The sequence below is a fragment of the Camellia sinensis genome, chromosome 4 (genome assembly GCF_055761805.1).
Source record: "Camellia sinensis isolate YWXY chromosome 4, ASM5576180v1, whole genome shotgun sequence".
NCBI lineage: Eukaryota > Viridiplantae > Streptophyta > Magnoliopsida > Ericales > Theaceae > Camellia > Camellia sinensis.
The window spans coordinates 40,733,439-40,751,133 of NC_138964.1; the positions used below are offsets into that span (position 1 = coordinate 40,733,439).

General features: G+C 33.0%; 2 protein-coding genes across 2 annotated transcripts; both read left to right on the forward strand.

Moving 5' to 3' along the window:
- The first annotated feature begins 13,113 nt into the window (after positions 1 to 13,113).
- LOC145823705 (uncharacterized) lies at positions 13,114 to 14,075 on the forward strand. The gene is made up of 2 exons (XM_082923220.1): positions 13,114 to 13,699; positions 13,810 to 14,075. Exons 1-2 carry the CDS (start codon positions 13,114 to 13,116, stop codon positions 14,073 to 14,075), a joined length of 852 nt encoding a protein of 283 aa, XP_082779346.1.
- A 15-nt stretch (positions 14,076 to 14,090) lies between these two features.
- Positions 14,091 to 15,392, forward strand: LOC145823706 (uncharacterized). Its single transcript, XM_082923221.1, has 3 exons — positions 14,091 to 14,622; positions 14,720 to 14,838; positions 14,928 to 15,392. Exons 1-3 carry the CDS (start codon positions 14,091 to 14,093, stop codon positions 15,390 to 15,392), a joined length of 1,116 nt encoding a protein of 371 aa, XP_082779347.1.
- Positions 15,393 to 17,695: the final 2,303 nt, after the last annotated feature.

Below are 17,695 nucleotides of genomic sequence, written 5' to 3' on the forward strand. Positions count from 1 at the left end.
AAATAAAATAACATAGAAAAGTAAACTGAAACCTGCACTAGACAGTGTCTTTAATTTTTTTAAATAAATTAAAAAAATTCTAGATATGCATAAAATTTGACAAGAATAATGTGACAATTTTAATTAATGTGTATTCGATTTTATTGGTGAGCCAAATAAAATAAAATAAGATTGAATGTATATTTAACTTTGGTTGTGAATCTTAAAAAAAAAAAATGGTTGTGAACGTTAAAAAAAAATTAAAAAAAAAATAAAAGAAAAAAGATTGAATGTATATTTAGCTTTGGTTGTGAATCTTAAAAATTAAAAAAAAAATGGTTGTGAACCTTAAAAAAAAAAAGAAAAAAAGATTGGATGTATATTTAGCTTTGGTTGTGGATCTTCAAAAAAAAAAAAGTTGGTTGTGAACCTGAAAAAATAAATAAATAAAAATTAAATATATATTTAATTTTAGTTGTGAATCTTAAAAAAAATATATATATATATGAGAAAATTAATAGGTACTTATTTTCAACTATCTCCTATAAATATTTAAAAAATATCACTTATCCTATTCAATAGAGAAGAAAAAAAAGAAAAAACTTATGTATTTGGGTTAGATGGATAGCCACAGGTTATCCATTGCCAATGGCTATTGTATATATCTTTCCAATCTTGTTTTTATATGAAATAATTTCTAATTTCTAATCTTTGCAAGCACGCGCGACTGTTCCTTGTAAACCCTAGGGACTCCCTCAACTCTGCTCGCTCTCGATCGACCACGACAACACAAAATCTCCCTCCGCTGCCACCACCGCTTCTTTTGCTTCCTCCAAATCTGCCGTCGCGGAGTATCTGATCGTCAGTTTCCTGCAACGGTCGGCGGCGGCGGAGGAAGCGGCGGCGAAGCAGTTATCGTTACCGGTAACTTCCCGGTGAGCCGTGAAACTTGAAGAAGTCTTTGTCCATCTATACAAATTCTATGTCTGATTCTATGATTTAGTTTTTATATTCTTAAACTTATTATTAACACTAGTTCTTCAATAAATCTTTTTAACACTTTTTTTTTTTCACCTAACAGATTACCATTATCCCCTAAGTTGGACTCACTTGAACTCATGAATATTTGATTCTTGCATTTCTTACTCCCAACTTTTTCAGAATTCAAATTCCAAGTACTTGCAATTCAATTCATTAAAAACCTTGCTCGACATAGAAATAAATTTTTTTTTTTTTTTTTTAAATTCTGATTGTAGTTGTGTTTTTAATTTTGATGTTATTATTGTTTGATTGCGTTTTTTTAGTTGATAGTAGTTGAGTTTGGTTTTTGATTTTGGTTTTTTGGTTTCTAGGAAATTTAAAAAAATAAAAAAATAAATTTAAGTAAGTCTATTAGTTGGATTTGCATTTGTTAGCAAAATTTCCTTTCTTTCTATTTCGGGTGATTCAGCTTTATCTAGACATTTCAGTAACCAAACAGGCCAGACTGATTGGTTGAGTGAGGGTTTCTTTCTTTTGTGAGCAAAGAGAGGGTTTCGCAAAGTTACCAATAGCAATTGTGTCGTAATTATTCTTAAAGCTTTCCTATTGGAGAGAAGAAATGGGGGAAAAAGGGGGAAGAGATCATGGTCTTTAACAGAGATGAATTGGCTATATGTATGCTAATCTCTTGTAAATTCCTCCAAATCGAAGAGATTTTTTTTAATCTGTATCATCAATTAATTGGCTATATTTATGGACTGTTTTAGGGTTATTTATCTGTACGATTGGAAGACTGAAAGATACAAGGAAATTATCAAATCTGGAGCAGTAAGTAGGAATTTATTTATTCTTCATTTATGATTACTTGTTAGTTCATCTATGTGGCTGATTATTCTGGATGAATGATATCCAAGAAAATGGATTTGTGTTGTTAATGGGCAAATGGAGCCCCGACCTGGAGTTTTGAGATTGATGGATGAGGCCAAGGGTGCTGTAAGATAGACATTTTAACTTATAAATGCAATCGTCACTTTGTCATGGCTCTTAAGTTTTTCATTGTATTTGCATCTGTTATCCGCAGTTAATCAGGTAAGACTACTTTTCTTTCCAAAGTTTAGTCAAATTCCACATTCCCTTTCTTACATGAAAAATAATATTTGAATTAACCTTTTTGGCTGACAATTATAGGGTAAAAAATTAGCAGTCTGCTCTGCTGCAACTAAAAAAGTTCTTTTCAATCCTTAAACCTTTTTTTTTTTTTTTCCTTATCAAATTTAAATTTGTTGAAAAATTGCTCAAAATCCATCTCCAACCTTTTCATAAAATGCTTATCAACCTTTTCATAAAATGCTTATCAAATCAAGGGAAAAACACTTTTTTCATCACATTGAGTCAAGCATTTGGAATATTCTCCATATTGAGTGAAGCATTACCAAATTTCATCAACAACATGAGCACTAGGTAAGCAAAGTTCTCCTGAACCAGGTGTTTTGGCTTGTGCTCCCATTTAGGTATTATTCTCCTAAACCAAGTGCTAGTGGCAGAAATAAGTTCAAGAGACATGTGCATATATTTAGTTCTTTTAAGAAGGTAAAGCTCTTACAACAAGTGAATAAACATGTATCAAGGTAGGCTGATGTACACCATAACTCATGACAATGCTAAATTCGGTAGGTTTATGATTTGTTTGACTAGAGTGTTCACATATATTTCAATGTACGGTATTTTATTTGAGTTTTTTATTTTTTGAAATGTTTAGTTCATTTACGAAGGTAAAGTTCTTGTAAGTGAATAAACATGTCACGGTCCCATTTCGCCCCTAGTAGAATGGTGCCATGATGGCCAGTAATCCGAGATTACCAAAGGCTAACTTACAAAGATTCACACAATCAGAGTATACATATGGGACTTACATGTGCGGAAGCAAATTTAGATCTAAGTAGTCCATAAGAGCTGTGCATAGATCAAATGAAATGACATACATCTTAACATGGTTTTACAACTTGAATACAAATAAATTAAAACTAAATATTACATCTTGATCAAAAGGCTTCTCAAGCCGAAACATACAAAAGACATGAACTACAAGTTAAGAAGCATAATTTTCAAGATGTTAACAAAACATGAATCCAAAACATCTTGCAAATAACATCTTTGGCGACACCGTCTTCTTGCTCATCACCTACATATATATAAAGGGAAGGGTGAGCTTGGATACTCAGTGAATGATATTAGTAATAAAGGTTTGAATGAATAATATCCGAGATCTTTATCAAAACAATACATAGCATAACTTGTACAAAGCATGGATGAATCAAGTTCATCAATCAAAGCCTTTCAAGCTTCAAGGGATGCTTACTAGCATCAACATAATACAAGGGATGACATTCCTAACAAAATAAGGGAATAATCGACCTGGAATCGATTAGACAAACCCACCCATACAAGACCGTCGGTGGCAAGGGAGATATTTCAAACAAGGGTACTAGTTGCATTATAATCTCCTAGCACTAAGGACTTTTAAAAAATGTCATCAAAACAAAAATAATACTTGATACAAAACTAAGGGATAATCATTCATACTTGATCAAATACTTATCCGAAACAAAACAAAATAAAGCAAAGCTTTTATCAAAACATTATAATATAGTTTTATTAAAATTACCACTCACATTGCTCTTCGGGTGTGGGGATTAAAGTAGGGATCCAAGGCCTACAAGTACATAATAAATCCCATTGAATGCACTTCAAGAAGACAAGAAGAGATGCTCAAAGATAGATATGATATGAAATGTATTCTCAAAATAAGCTTTACATGAGTGCAAATGATCCCGACATTTCTTTCCAAAACCAAGTCAAGACAAAGCAAAACATGTGCTGGGAGTTAAAACATTGTTTTTCTTCTAGGGAAAACATATTGCGTACCAACCAGGTCTCGGAATGGATGCACAGAGATGATCTAGGCTAAAATGGCCTAGCTGGGTAAACTCAGGGAGTCTTGGGCGAGGTCCCACACCTCTTGGCCGAGGTTACACACGTCTTGGCTGAGGTGTGGTCTCCTAGGCCTAGCATTACAAAAAAAAACATTTTTGCCGACCATTTTTAGCTACTAAAAACAATTTAGTCGCCAAAAGTCACGGAATTGGCTACCAAAAATAATATTAGTCGGCAAAAGTCAACCTTTTAACTACTAATTTTTTTTAGTAGGGGAATGTTGATTATTGGCGACTAAAAAAAATTTAGTAGCTAAAAATATTACAATTGGCGACTACAAAATTTTTTAGTAGCTAAACACATCACAATTGGCGACTAAAAGAATTTTTGGTCGGCAAAGACCTACTTTTGGCTACTAAATAGTTTGGTAGGCGAATGAAAATAAAAAAATTATTTTTGATCTTTGGCGACCAAAATTTTGGTCGCCAAAAACATATTTTCACCGACTAAATTACTTTTTAGTCGCCAAAGACCTACTTTTGGCTACTAAATATTTTGGTAGCCGAATGAAAATAAAAAAATTATTTTTGATCTTTGGCGACCAAAACTTTGGTCGCCAAAAACATATTTTCACCGACTAAATTATATTTTAGTCGCCAAAGACCTACTTTTGGCTACTAAATTGCTTGGTAGCTGAATGAAAATAAAAAAATTATTTTTGATCTTTGGCGACCAAAATTTTGGTCGCCAAAAACATATTTTCACCGACTAAATTACTTTTTAGTCGCCAAAGACCTACTTTTGGCTACTAAATATTTTGGTAGCCGATTGTTTAATAATGGTAAAGTGTTCCTTTAGGTAATGGTAATTTCTGTAGGGTTGTAATGAAAAATTAATATTATTAAAATGTAATAATTTATCATTTAAATAAATTTTTCAATATTATTACCAGTAATGAAAGACAAAATATTATTACCAGTAAAATGTAATGAAAAATTAAGAATAAATCAAATTTACAAATAAAAGGCAAAATATCCCAATTATTTATCATTTTAATAAACTTTTCAATATTATTACCAGTACTAATGAAATAATCATTTCACAGACACAAAACATATATTTAAAAAGTTTTTAAAAAATTTCATTATCAAAACGAGGGCTAAGTGATTAATTTTTTAAATTTTCATTAAAAAATTTTTTCTTAATTTTTTAATAATTAATTTTTTTAACTTTTTTAAATATTTTAAGCAAATTTGTTTATTTTTTAGATTCACTTAATTTAGAAATATTTAAAAAAGAAAATATTTGTGATTTTTTTTAAATACAAAAGAAGTACTCACTTAATTCACTTAATTTAGATATATATTTTTTTTAAATTTGAGGGATCTATAAAAGTAATTGGCGATTTAGTGCTAATTGAACTAAAGGCCTAAGCTGGGGCTGTGCATATATATTTTTTAGTTATGCGTTAATGATTTTGACTGCTAAGATATGCTTGAGAAAATGATTTTGACTACTAGTTACAACTGAATAATAAATTAATTAAATCCACTGGACACGTGATTTCTTCATCTGTCTTTATCTATGAGAAAATATACATATTGCATGTTCTAAAATTCTAAAAAATTGATTAGTGCCTAGTTAGTCATGCAGGAGTCCCAAAAAAAAAAACACGGGCTGAGCTGGCTCAGAATTTTTTTTTAAATTTTTTTTCCTTCTTTTCCTTTTTAAATTTTCTTTCTTTCTTTTCTTTCTTTCTTTTCTTTCTTATTTTATATATATATATATATATATAATATAAGAATATAAGAAAATATAAGAATATAAAATTTTAAAATATATTATTATATTTTTTAGTACAAAAATATTAGGACAAATATTTAAGATAATTTAATTTTTTTACTTTATAATTTTATTACTTATATTTTTATTTAAATATAATTTTAATATATTTGTTACTTTTATTTAATTTTTTTTTTTAAAGTTGTTATTTTACTTTTACCGACTAAATATTAGTCGGCGATTATAATTACAAAATTTAAAAATTGTGCTTCAGACTTCGGAGGGAAACTTCGGAGGGAAATTTTATTACTTCTTTCTTTTCTCTCTCTTTCTCACTCTCTCACGCCTCTGCCCTCCTCCAGCTCTCTCTCTCGCCTTTGTCTCCGTCGGCGTCAGGTACGGGAGCATCACCACCATCACGCCTCTGCCCTCCTCCAACTCTCTCTCTCTCTCTCTGATAGCAGCTCTGTTCTTGACAGTGGCGAGCTCGGATGCCCCTTTCATCGTCGCCCACAAGAAGGCCACTCTCACCAGGCTCAAGTCCGGTGTCGAACGTGTCTTCGCTATAACTATAGCTCAATTTGTGAGTGTTTTTCCCCAATTTTTAAGGTTTTAAATTTAGGGATTTTGCTCAATTTGTACTGTTCAATTTTTTAAATTTCGAAAATGAGTAGCAGTGTTGTAAAATGCTTACGTCAATACTATGAAGAATATTCTGTTTTGGTTTCTCTCTTAGCTTGCTCCACACTTTGGTGTGAATGCTTATAAATGATGAGATTTTTTATTTTTTTGGGCGGATGCAGATCATTTCCTGTTTGTAGATATGTTTTTAACTGCTGGACATGTACTCGGTGTTGCCCACACATTCAGAAATTTGGCATGGTTAGTTGGTATTGCTTGATTTTTCCTTTTTAACCATAGTTTTAGGTTCGCTACCATGAGTTTTGTGCAAGTGTGCTGTCACTCTGTTCACATTGGGAAGCAAAATACGTGCTTCATTGATTTATATATGCTGTCTAGGGTTGTTCATGGGTTGAGTTCACCATTGTTCTGCTACCCAAACTGACTATTTGGGTTACATACCTGGTCACTTGAGTAGAGATATGGCTTTGCCTTTGTGTTAAGGTTTTGATTTGGTGTGAGTGTACCATATATAATTGCAAAACACCTAAATTTGATGGCAGTTTTATGTTTTTAGAAGGCAAATGAAACAAATAAAGCCCCTTACGATAATGAGAGACTCATATTTATTATCTGATTATTCATCTTGGACAATGGTATCCTTGTTTGGTTAGACAATAATAATGATCTATGCTCACCAAGCTAGCCCTTAAAGTTTTTTGCCCACCAAGTGTTTGATTCTATGCTCAAGTGACAAATTTATCAAACCACTGCATAATTAGCCAAGCCCCATGGAACATGGTCATAAAAAATTGGGATATAATCTCACAGAGAATATTAAAATTGCTTTTTTTTTTTTTTTTTTTTACATTATGTATTTAAACTAGTAATGTATTAATTTTACCACCTTTTTCATCACTTAAAAGAAGTCAGTTTTACAGGTTGGGAGAAACAGCAAAACTTATGCTCTATTGAAGCAGCAAATGGAAGTTGCTGCCAAATCTGAGGTATGAATGTGTTGGTTAGTTTAATCATATGAAAAGAAGTCAAATTTGGGCATTCTGCATATTGAAGACCCATTTCTACTACTTGGTCTAAACTTGAGCACATCTAATTCATTTTTGAAACAATTGATCTTATGTCATTTTTTTACTATCAAAGAAATGAAAGGATTATATTGAAGTGTAAATTTTATGTAAAAAATTTAATATGAATTATATATATGTATATTACTTTTTTTTAATAAGAAATTAATTTTTTTTAGTACATACAAATAGTGATAAACATGGTCAGGCAATATGTTAGAGCAATTTGGTTATCACTGTTGATTGTTATTGCAGTAATTCTGTTTTGATTACATTCTCTTTTACTCAGCGACGGTGATGATAGGTTTTTGATTCCAATGCAATTTGATTTCTTTTTTTCTTTCTTACTGGCTAATATATACATTGTAAATTATGATTTGAATGGCATGTTACATTAGGAAACCTCACATGTCAGCCCTTGCTGAAAATAAATGTCTTGATATGCATGCATAAGTTTGTATTGAGCATTTACACAATAAGTGCGCAGTTGGTCAATGAAAATAAAAAGTTCTTGACATAGAGTTAAAACTTAATAACACTTACTAAATTAGCTGTTAAAAAATTGTTTCAAGTTGATAATGAACTTCATGTAAACTGTCTATTGTTGTTGACATTTCTTTAAGTTCTAATGCAGTTAAGTTTATCATTTTTTTGGTTGTGAGATTAAAGAAATTTTGTTTCATGCAATCGTAACATAGATTGATTTTTATATGTAAAAAGATCATTAGAGATAGCTTGTCTTGCAATATTTTTATGACAAAGCATGTAATTTACCCCTCAACACTATCATCACATTGATATCATTCATATTGACTTACGCATTATAGTTATCTCTTCTCAAATTATTTGGTTTGGAAAAATAACTCTGCAATATTTCCTTTAAGGTAATTTACTTCATTTCTATTTCTTTATCTTGGTGGATTTTAGGTTTTCTCGTTCACATGACTATATCAGTTACCTTTCTATTTCCTTTAAGGTAATTTACTCGTTTGTTTTTCTTTTTCTATTGTTTAGTGGCAGGTCCTTGCCAAGGTAGAAGGTCAAATGAGATATTACCAAACATTATTATTGAAGCGTAAGGCTCTTCTTGAAGTTCCTTTTTCCTTGTATCCACTAATATGGCATGTGAAAAATGGCTTCCATTGCATATATCAAAGCTTGCTAAATTTCCTTTTGCTCTGTAATTTGTGGACAAAAATTGTTTTTACTGAACTTCATCACTATTTGTGACAGAACAAGTCGGTTAGAGTTCGTTGTTAGTGTCAACAAGTACCTTGAAGCGCGGAGCCAGAAGCTCTCTACAGATTGCTACTTGTTGATACTTCATGCTTTCAAGTAGGAAGGTCGAAGCAACAAGCATACATTCAGAAAGTTCACAAGTGTTTTAGATCAATGGCTTCATTGTTAAATTAAGCAAGTGTTTTAGTAAATAAATTTAATTTTCCCATCATGTTTACACCTTCAAAATATTTTGTAAATGACATTTGATGTAGAATTTTGTGTACAAAGGATATCTGTTTTGTATGATTATATGTTTGTATGGAATTATTATTTTGGGTTGGATTATATTTGATTTGTATAGAATTTGATGTTAAAACGCCAAATTTTTGTATGGTTGAAACGAAATAGAAATATGTATTATTTTGTTTATATACAGGGTGCAGGTTGCACGAAATAAATACAGGTTGTGGATAAATAAATAATAAAAAAAAAACACTAAATAAAGTTTTTGGCAAGTAAATGTTTAGTAGCCAAAAAAGAAAAAGTGAATTTGTTAGTGACTAACCAATTGGTAGTCAAAAAGGAAATCAATGTTTTTAGCCACTAAATATTTGGTAGCCAGAAAGAACCCGAAGATTTTTGGTGACTAAAAATTTAGTAGCCAAAACTATATAAAACTTTAGGCTACTAAATAGTTTAGTAGCAAAAAATAAATGAAGACTTTCGGCGACCAAATGGTTAGTAGCAAAAAATAAAATTTAATGAAAAATAATTTTTTAGCTACTAAATTCTTTAGTCCCTAAATGTAGTAATGTTGGGACTAAAACTTATCTACGACTAAAATTTTTAGTCGCTAAAAATCAAATTAATTTTATTTGAACACTTTTGGCGACTAAATATTTAGTCGCCAAATATCACCTTTCCCGACTACTCAGAGTTTCGTAGCCAAATGTTCAGTTTTTGCGACTAATATTTTAGTCGCCAAAAGATAATCTTTGCCGACTAACTAGACTTTAGTAGCCAAATGTTCAGTTTTGGTGACTAATATTTTAGTTGCCAAAAAATAACCTTTGCCGACTAACCAAACTTTAGTAGCCAAAAGGTTCACTTTCAGCGACCAAAAATAGTTTAGTCGCCAATACTATCACCGACAGAGCATAGGCGACGACTTTGGCGACCAAAAAAATTAGTCGCTAATTTGTTTCGGCGACCAAAAATGGGGCTTTTGGCGACCAATATTTTGGTCGCCAAGAGTGTCATTTCCTGTAGTGTAGGTGTGCATGCAAGATAGGTTAAGGTGCAAGTGATCATGCAAGGTAGGCCAAGGTGAGATACGATGCTTGGCCTAGGTGTGGTCTAGGCAAGAGTGGGTCTTAGTGACCACACTAGGCAAATGAAGTCTGGAATTCTAGGTTTCCTCTTGAAGAACATGAACATGAAGAACATGAATGATGAAATCATAACTTCTTTATTCAAAATCTGAGATTTCATGTTATGAGTTCAAAAACATGGACCTGGATACCCATACTTGAAGATTTCATGAAAACAAACACAAAAACATGATACTTTCGGATCAAAATATGGTTTTCTTTTAAAAACACAATAACATCATTTTCTCTCTCTAAAACAAACTTTAAATCAATGCATGACTCATGAATCATGCTAGATCATGCAATGTGATTAGGTCAACATAAAGAACAACAAGAGTAGATCAAGATTTTAATCTCAAAACACGAATTTAACGGTTCAAGGTATGAAGATCAAACTTGGAATCTAGCTCTCTCACTCTAAGAACTTCTCTTCCTCTTCCTAGAGCTTCTCTCTCTACAATGCAAAGATATGACAAAATGATATGGGTTCCCTCAGCTACAATCTGACTTAACCCTCTACTGGGACACGTGGCATCGCCGGATTGGATCTCCTCAAAAAGGTGCCAGAATGAAAAGACAAGAGCATGACAAAGTGTGTATAACAAATAAGGTGGCATGGGCACTCTGACAAGGTAATGATCTTGGATTAGGACATAGGCTTCGGTAAGAGGGTTTCAATGATCTTGGCTAGGAAGGATAACAATTGACCTAGCTGTGCCACACCTCCGCCTAGATGTGTCACACCTCGGTCTAGGTCATACCAGCCCAGGAATAAGATCACTAGGTGCAAGGATCAAAGATCTAGGACGCCTAGATGATAACATCTCGGCCTAGATGATACACATCTCGGCCTAGGTGATGACATCTCGGCCAATACGACAGGGTGAAAGTGGAGCTCAACCAAAGTGGTTTTAAGATGGTCCTAGGCAGTGTTGTCAAAGTCGCGCCTAGGCGCACGCCTAGGCGCAAGGCGAGTCGATGCGCACCATCTGCGCCTGTACAGGTATCAGGCGAGGCGGCTTGAGCCAGGCGAGCGCCTTAGCCGCGCCTTTAGCAAGGCGAGAGAGGCGCAAGGCCCTCGCCTAGGCGCGACTGAGCGTTTAATCTGTAGATCAGATCGAACGACTCAGATTCGACTCAGATGAAGCTTTCGAATGGCATAAAATCACAGAGGATCAGAACTCGTGTACCATATCAGCCGAATAGGACTCAGATTAACCCTAATCGAAGTCGTCTCGCAATCGACTTCGAGCTGCTGGAGCGACGACTGCGACACGAGCTGCGACACGAGCTGGACTTCGACTGCGACAGTGGATCGACTTCGGCTGAGCAGGTTCGACTCCTTCTTCTTCGTCTTCGACACTGATCCCCTTCTCCTTCTTCTTCGTCTTCGACAGGTCGTCGTTCGACTTCGAATTTTTTTTTTTTTTTTTTTTCCTTTTCTTTTTTCTCCTTCGGCTTCGCAGGTTCAGTCCTCTCTTCTTTTTTTTTTTCCTTTTCTTTTTTTTTTTTCAATTATTTGAGTTTATGTTTTTTCAACACTGGTTCAACCCATTATGATTATTACATAAATAAATTAATTAATTCATACATACATAAATAAAAAAATAGATACATTACATTACATCCATTATGATTATATTAAAATTGATTCATCATTATACTGAAATTAATTAATTGATCATTAATTAAAAAAATAGAAAATTGATTCATGAGTTAATTAATTCATACATTCATTATTACAGTACATACATTGAATCATAACATTAATTAATTCATAAATTGATTCATAAGTTAATTAAAAAAATAGAAAATTGATTAATTAATTAGAAAAGATTAATGTGTTGTGATTAATAAGAATTTAATATGTTGTATGTGTTGTGATTAATGTGATTAATAAGAATTTCATAAGAATTTAATTGATTAATAAAGATTAATCAATTTATCAATTAATCAATTTATTGTGTTGTAATTAAAAAAATAGAAAATTGGTTGATTAATTAATTGATAAATTGATTCATAAGTTAATCAATTTATTAATGTGATGAATTAATAAATTGGTCAAAGTTTTTCTTGAAAAAATAATGTAACATAGGAATGAATGTAATGGAATGTAATGTACATTAATTAATAAATTGATCATTAATTAAAAAAATAGAAAATTGATTCATGAGTTAATTAATTCATACATTCATTACCGTACATACATTGAATCATAACATTAATTAATTCATAAATTGATTCATAAGTTAATTAAAAAAATAGAAAATTGATTAATTAATTAGAAAAGATTAATGTGTTGTGATTAATAAGAATTTAATGTGTTGTATGTGTTGTGATTAATGTGATTAATAAGAATTTAATAAGAATTTAATTTATTAATAAAGATTAATCAATTTATCAATTAATCAATTTATTGTGTTGTGATTAATGTGTTGTGATTAAAAAAATAGAAAATTGGTTGATTAATTAATTGATAAATTGATTCATAAGTTAATCAATTTATTAATGTGATGAATTAATAAATTGGTCAAAGTTTTTCTTGAAAAAATAATGTAACATAGGAATGAATGTAATGGAATGTAATGTACATTAATTAATAAATTCATCATTAATTAAAAAAATAGAAAATTGATTCATACATTACATACATTAATTAATTCATCACATAACATACATTACATTCATTATACTGAAATTGTTTTTCTGTTATTTATTTTTTGTGTTGTGTAGTAAGTACTATTACTAAGTAGAAAATGACATCGGAAAGTAATAGAAAAGATCCGGCGTGGCTATATGCCCATTTGGTGGAGGAGAATAATTTAAACAAGTTTGAGTGTAATTTTTGTGGTAAAGTATCAAATGGAGGTGTTTATCGGGTGAAACAACACCTTGCGGGAGGTTATAGGAATGTTACTGCTTGCCCGAAGTGTCCTTCTCATGTAAGAGAAGAGATTAGAGAGTTCATGTCCAAAAAAAAGACACAAAAAGAAGAAATGAACATGTTGTCTGATTTTGATGACATGGACATGGAAGATGAAGATGAAGATGATGATGATGTTGTTGAGATCAATGTCAATCAACACCGCAAGTTGACAAGTAGTAGCCAAGGTTCATCCAAATCCAAATCCAAATAAAAAATGCCAAAGAGAAAAGGGCCTATGGATGTTTACTTCACACCCAATCCTGAATCAGTGGTGAAAAATCGAAGAGACCAAGCAAAAGGGAAACAAACAAAAATTGATGCAAATGACCCTTACAAAAAAGAAATGAGAGCTCGGGCACTGCAAAGATTTGCAAGGTGGATGTATGATGCTGGTATCCCTTTCAATGCAGTAAATTATGAGAGTTTTGGACCAATGATTGAAGCCATTGGCCAATATGGTCCTGGTATGAAGCCACCGACTTACCATGAAGTGCGGGTTACTCAACTCAAAAAAGAAGTGAAACATACTGAAGATTTGATGAAGTATCATAAAGAGGATTGTGCAAAATACGGGTGTTCCATAATGGCTGATGGTTGGACTGATAAGAGAGGAAGGACATTGATTAATTTTTTAGTTAATTGTCCAAGAGGAACCATGTTTGTTGAGTCAGTTGATGCTTCTAGCTATTCCAAGGATGGGCAAAAGCTATTTGAATTACTAGACAAGTTTGTGGAGAAAGTTGGAAAAGAGAATGTCGTGCAAGTTATCACTGATAGCGCTGCAGCTAATGTGTTGGCGGGTAAGAATATTTCCTCATTCCTTACATCAAAATTGTTTATTCATAATTTGTTTTGTATTTAAAATTTAAAAACTTGAAAATAATAATTCTTCATTATTGTTACATTATAGGGAGGTTTTTGGAAGCTAAGTATGAACAGTTGTATTGGACACCATGTGCTGCTCATTGTTTGGACTTGATGTTAGAAGACATTTTCAAGATACCTAGACTGAAAAAGACATTTGAAAGGGGTATTGCAGTACATGGCTACATTTACAATCGGCCTACGTTGCTAAACATGATGAGGCGCTATACAAATTTGAAGAATTTGATCAAGCCTGCAAAAACTAGATTTGCAACCGCTTTTTTGACTTTGTCTAGGATGCATCAACAATAAAACAATTTGAGAAAGATGGTCACCTCCGAAGACTGGACCTCAAGCAAATGGGCAAAGGAGCCACAAGGTAAAAGAATGGCACAAACTTTGTTGATGCCTTCATTTTGGAATACTGTTGTGTTTGCCCTTAAGGTCTCGGGTCCTCTTGTCAAAGTGCTTAGATTGGTTGATACTGAGAAGAAACCTCCCATGGGATACATTTATGAGGCAATGGATAGGGCAAAAGAATGCATTGCAAGTTCATTTGATCATAAAGAAGAGAAGTATAATGAAATCTTCGAAATCATTGACAAAAGATGGGATGTCCAATTGCATCGACCTTTACATGTAGCTGCGCATTTTCTTAACCCAGAATTCTTTTACCCAAAAGCGTTAGAGGTGCAAAGAGATCATGAAGTGATGAATGGGTTTTATGAATGCATACAAAGGTTGGTCCCGGATGTCATTGTTCAAGATTTGATCAGTAATGAGATGAGTATTTATATGAAGGCTGAGAGTCTTTTTGGCAAGGCTGTTGCGATTAGGCAAAGAAATACAAGAGCACCAGGTAATATATTATAGACTCATAGAGTTTATTTTGAGTAATACTTTTAGTAAAACTTAATACTTGGTAACAATTATTTCTAACTAGTGGATTATCGCAGCTGATTGGTGGGCATCATATGGTTCTTATACTCCAAACTTGCAAACGTTTGCTATAAAAGTCCTTAGCCTAACATGTAGTTCATCGGGTTGTGAACGAAATTGGAGTGTATTCGAACATGTGAGTATTTAACATTCTAACTAATTTTTTGTTGAATTCAATTTTTTTTTCTCATTATATAGAATTTAATATCTTTTTAATACTTGCAGCTTCATAGCAAGAAAAGAAATAGATTGGAACAACAACGTCTCAATGATTTAGTGTATGTCAAATACAATAGAACATTGAGATTTAGGTATGACATGCGCAACACTCTTGATCCCGTATCTTTGCAAAATATTGATGAAAGCAATGAGTGGTTGCTTGGGAGGATGGATGGAGAATCAGATGAAGATAATGAGCCTGTGTTTGATGATGATGATGGCTTGACGTGGGCTACTATTGCTAGAGCTTCTGGAGTAGAAGAAAGTAGCCATGCAAGTAGAGCAACAAGTTCACGCTCAAAGGCACAACCGAGGATATCTAAACCATCAACATTGACTCCACTTCAATTAATAGATGAAGAGGAAGTGGGCTCAGATGACACAGAGGAGGAAGATGTTGAGGGATACAAATCAACTGATGGAGAAGAAGATGATAGTTTGCTTGCCATTGATGTTGAGGATGATGATTGACTGACACCGACCTAACCTACCCTTTCTTTTGATATTGATGTTTTTAAGTGTTAAGTTAAGACATATATTAATATTTGTTGGATATTTATGTTTTGGATGTTTAGTGTTTATGTTTTTATTTTGTTGAATGTGGATTATTTGATCTTTGAAAATTGGAATGTTATGTAATATGCACTTTCATGGTTTTGAGAATTATTCTATATTTTGTCTTGAATCTTGATTACTTTTTATTTTTTAAAAAATTGTCTTACTACTATGAATGATTAGTCTATATTAATTTTTCTATTTTTTACGAATACTGTGCGCCTTACTTCAATAAAGCCCGCGCCTCGCCTTGCGCCTAGGCTCCAAGAGACCTTCGGCGCCTTAGTGCGCCTTGAGCCTTTAAAAACACTGGTCCTAGGTGTTGGCGTGCAATGGCTTAGGTGTAAAAGGCTCAAAGGTATGACTTAGGCTTAACACACCAAGCAAGGAACAAAGTAGGCATGCAACACTTAGGCAAATCACATATGCACAAAACAAGACAGGGACCTTTACTTAGGCAAAACAAGTCAAAGTCTACAAATGCAAGCTTAACAAGACAAAATCATGCAACCGCACATGAACGCGATTAAGACAAGAATGAGGATTATTACAAAACATGTATCAAGGTAGGCTGATGTGCACCATAAATTGAGTATTTACATATATTTCAAATGTGTTAGATGTGACTTGAGCTTTTAATTTTCTGAAAGTCGAGCATTCATGCTACATTAGTTCTAGGTGCTTTAACTTTCTAATAATTTAATCTCATTATGTGAGTGTATAATCTAGGTGTCTATATTTATATGCATGTAGGTTAGTGTCATTGCCTTTTTAATTTTGGGCAGCGGTATGACCCTTCATGGTTCATGGGGATGCTCTGAACTTGTAGATTCTTTAGCTATAACTTATTTGTGGTTCTCATTTTTCTCGTCCTTTTTGATTTCAGTAATATGTGTTTGTCATGTGTTCTGGTTTTTGCAACTAACTTCTGCAGCTTGTTGGGTCTTGCGCTGCTATTTGTTAGTGTTACATGGCAATTTGGGTTGGATACACAAACATGCACTTAATCTTTGGTATTTCTACGACTTGAGAGCATGTGCGGCTCAGCAGGGAGAGCTGAATAATCAGTTGAAGCAGTAGCTCTGGAAGATCTAGGTATGCTATTCCAGTCTGTATCTCTCTACGAATGATAGGAATTGCCACTTCTTTTGTAACTGACTTCAGGTACTCAGTATGATAGTTTTATTTGCTTCTCATTCTTTAGATGTTTTAGCCAATTCTTATTCAAGCTTTGTAACTTGATGTTGTTGATGAATATTTTTTTAGATTGTGAATGCTTCATTCATTTGCTTGCCTAGTGCTCATGTTATAGGGCTGTAAACAAGCGAAGTTCTTATGGTCATTTGCTTTGTTGTCATCCATGAACTTGTTCAAGTGCTCATTAATGACATCATTCTTTGTTCTACTGGAGAAACAAAATTCCAAGAAGGAAATTGAATAGCTTGACTTGAAGTCTTGTTTTTACAAGCGTCAGTTTGCCAAGAGCATTCACTAGCATACCTAATAAACCAGGTATCCCATGGCTTAAACACACTAACCAACAACTAGCAGCATGCATGGAAGCTGCCTATAATTATAATATATCTTTGCATTATTAGCCAAGCAAGTTCACTCAAATCTTGTTGACCTTTGATCCATTTTGCTTTGTTGTCACTTCTTTTAGGTCTCCAATTCTAGGTGGCTTTTTTAATGCAAATAGTTTATTAGAAGACCTTTATAAAGTGCTTGCCAACTACTAGATGTTTGTGACTTTGTGTAGCTGTGTGTATATGTATATATACACATAAATTTGCCTATGCATATGGTGATCTCATGTGCTCTTCTTCATGTTGATTGCTTATCATTTTTTATTTATGTAGTGCCTCTGTTCAGCTTCTTGCTTAATCATAATGTTTTAGAGATTGTTTTACACTAATCATAGTATATTTGTTTTATTTTTTTTTCTTTTCAGAGAGGAGGTAATAATTGTAACACAACACTCTGAAAATGGCAAGCATAGCTGGGTCTCATGTCAAAGTTACAAGTAACTTCTGAATTGTAATCTCATCCCCACTGTGATTCATTCCTTCCTTCAGATATAGGGTATGTTTGATTGGGGGGATTAGGGCGAATTATTTACTGTGCAGATTGCTTATCCCATGGAGGGGGATGTCCATCGTTTGATTGGATTTTTAGTCTGTCGGATATGGAGTTCAGCCGGATTCTATATCTCTCATATG

Bases quoted from the DNA above. Each gene is read 5' to 3' on its own strand.
- LOC145823706 (XM_082923221.1), top strand. From the start codon at position 14,091: ATGGTCACCTCCGAAGACTGGACCTCAAGCAAATGGGCAAAGGAGCCA. The intron at 14,623-14,719 runs GTAATATATTAT...GGATTATCGCAG, and splicing joins AAGAAATACAAGAGCACCAG to CTGATTGGTGGGCATCATAT. The intron at 14,839-14,927 runs GTGAGTATTTAA...TAATACTTGCAG, and splicing joins ATTGGAGTGTATTCGAACAT to CTTCATAGCAAGAAAAGAAA.
- LOC145823705 (XM_082923220.1), top strand. From the start codon at position 13,114: ATGCCAAAGAGAAAAGGGCCTATGGATGTTTACTTCACACCCAATCCT. The intron at 13,700-13,809 runs GTAAGAATATTT...GTTACATTATAG, and splicing joins TGCAGCTAATGTGTTGGCGG to GGAGGTTTTTGGAAGCTAAG.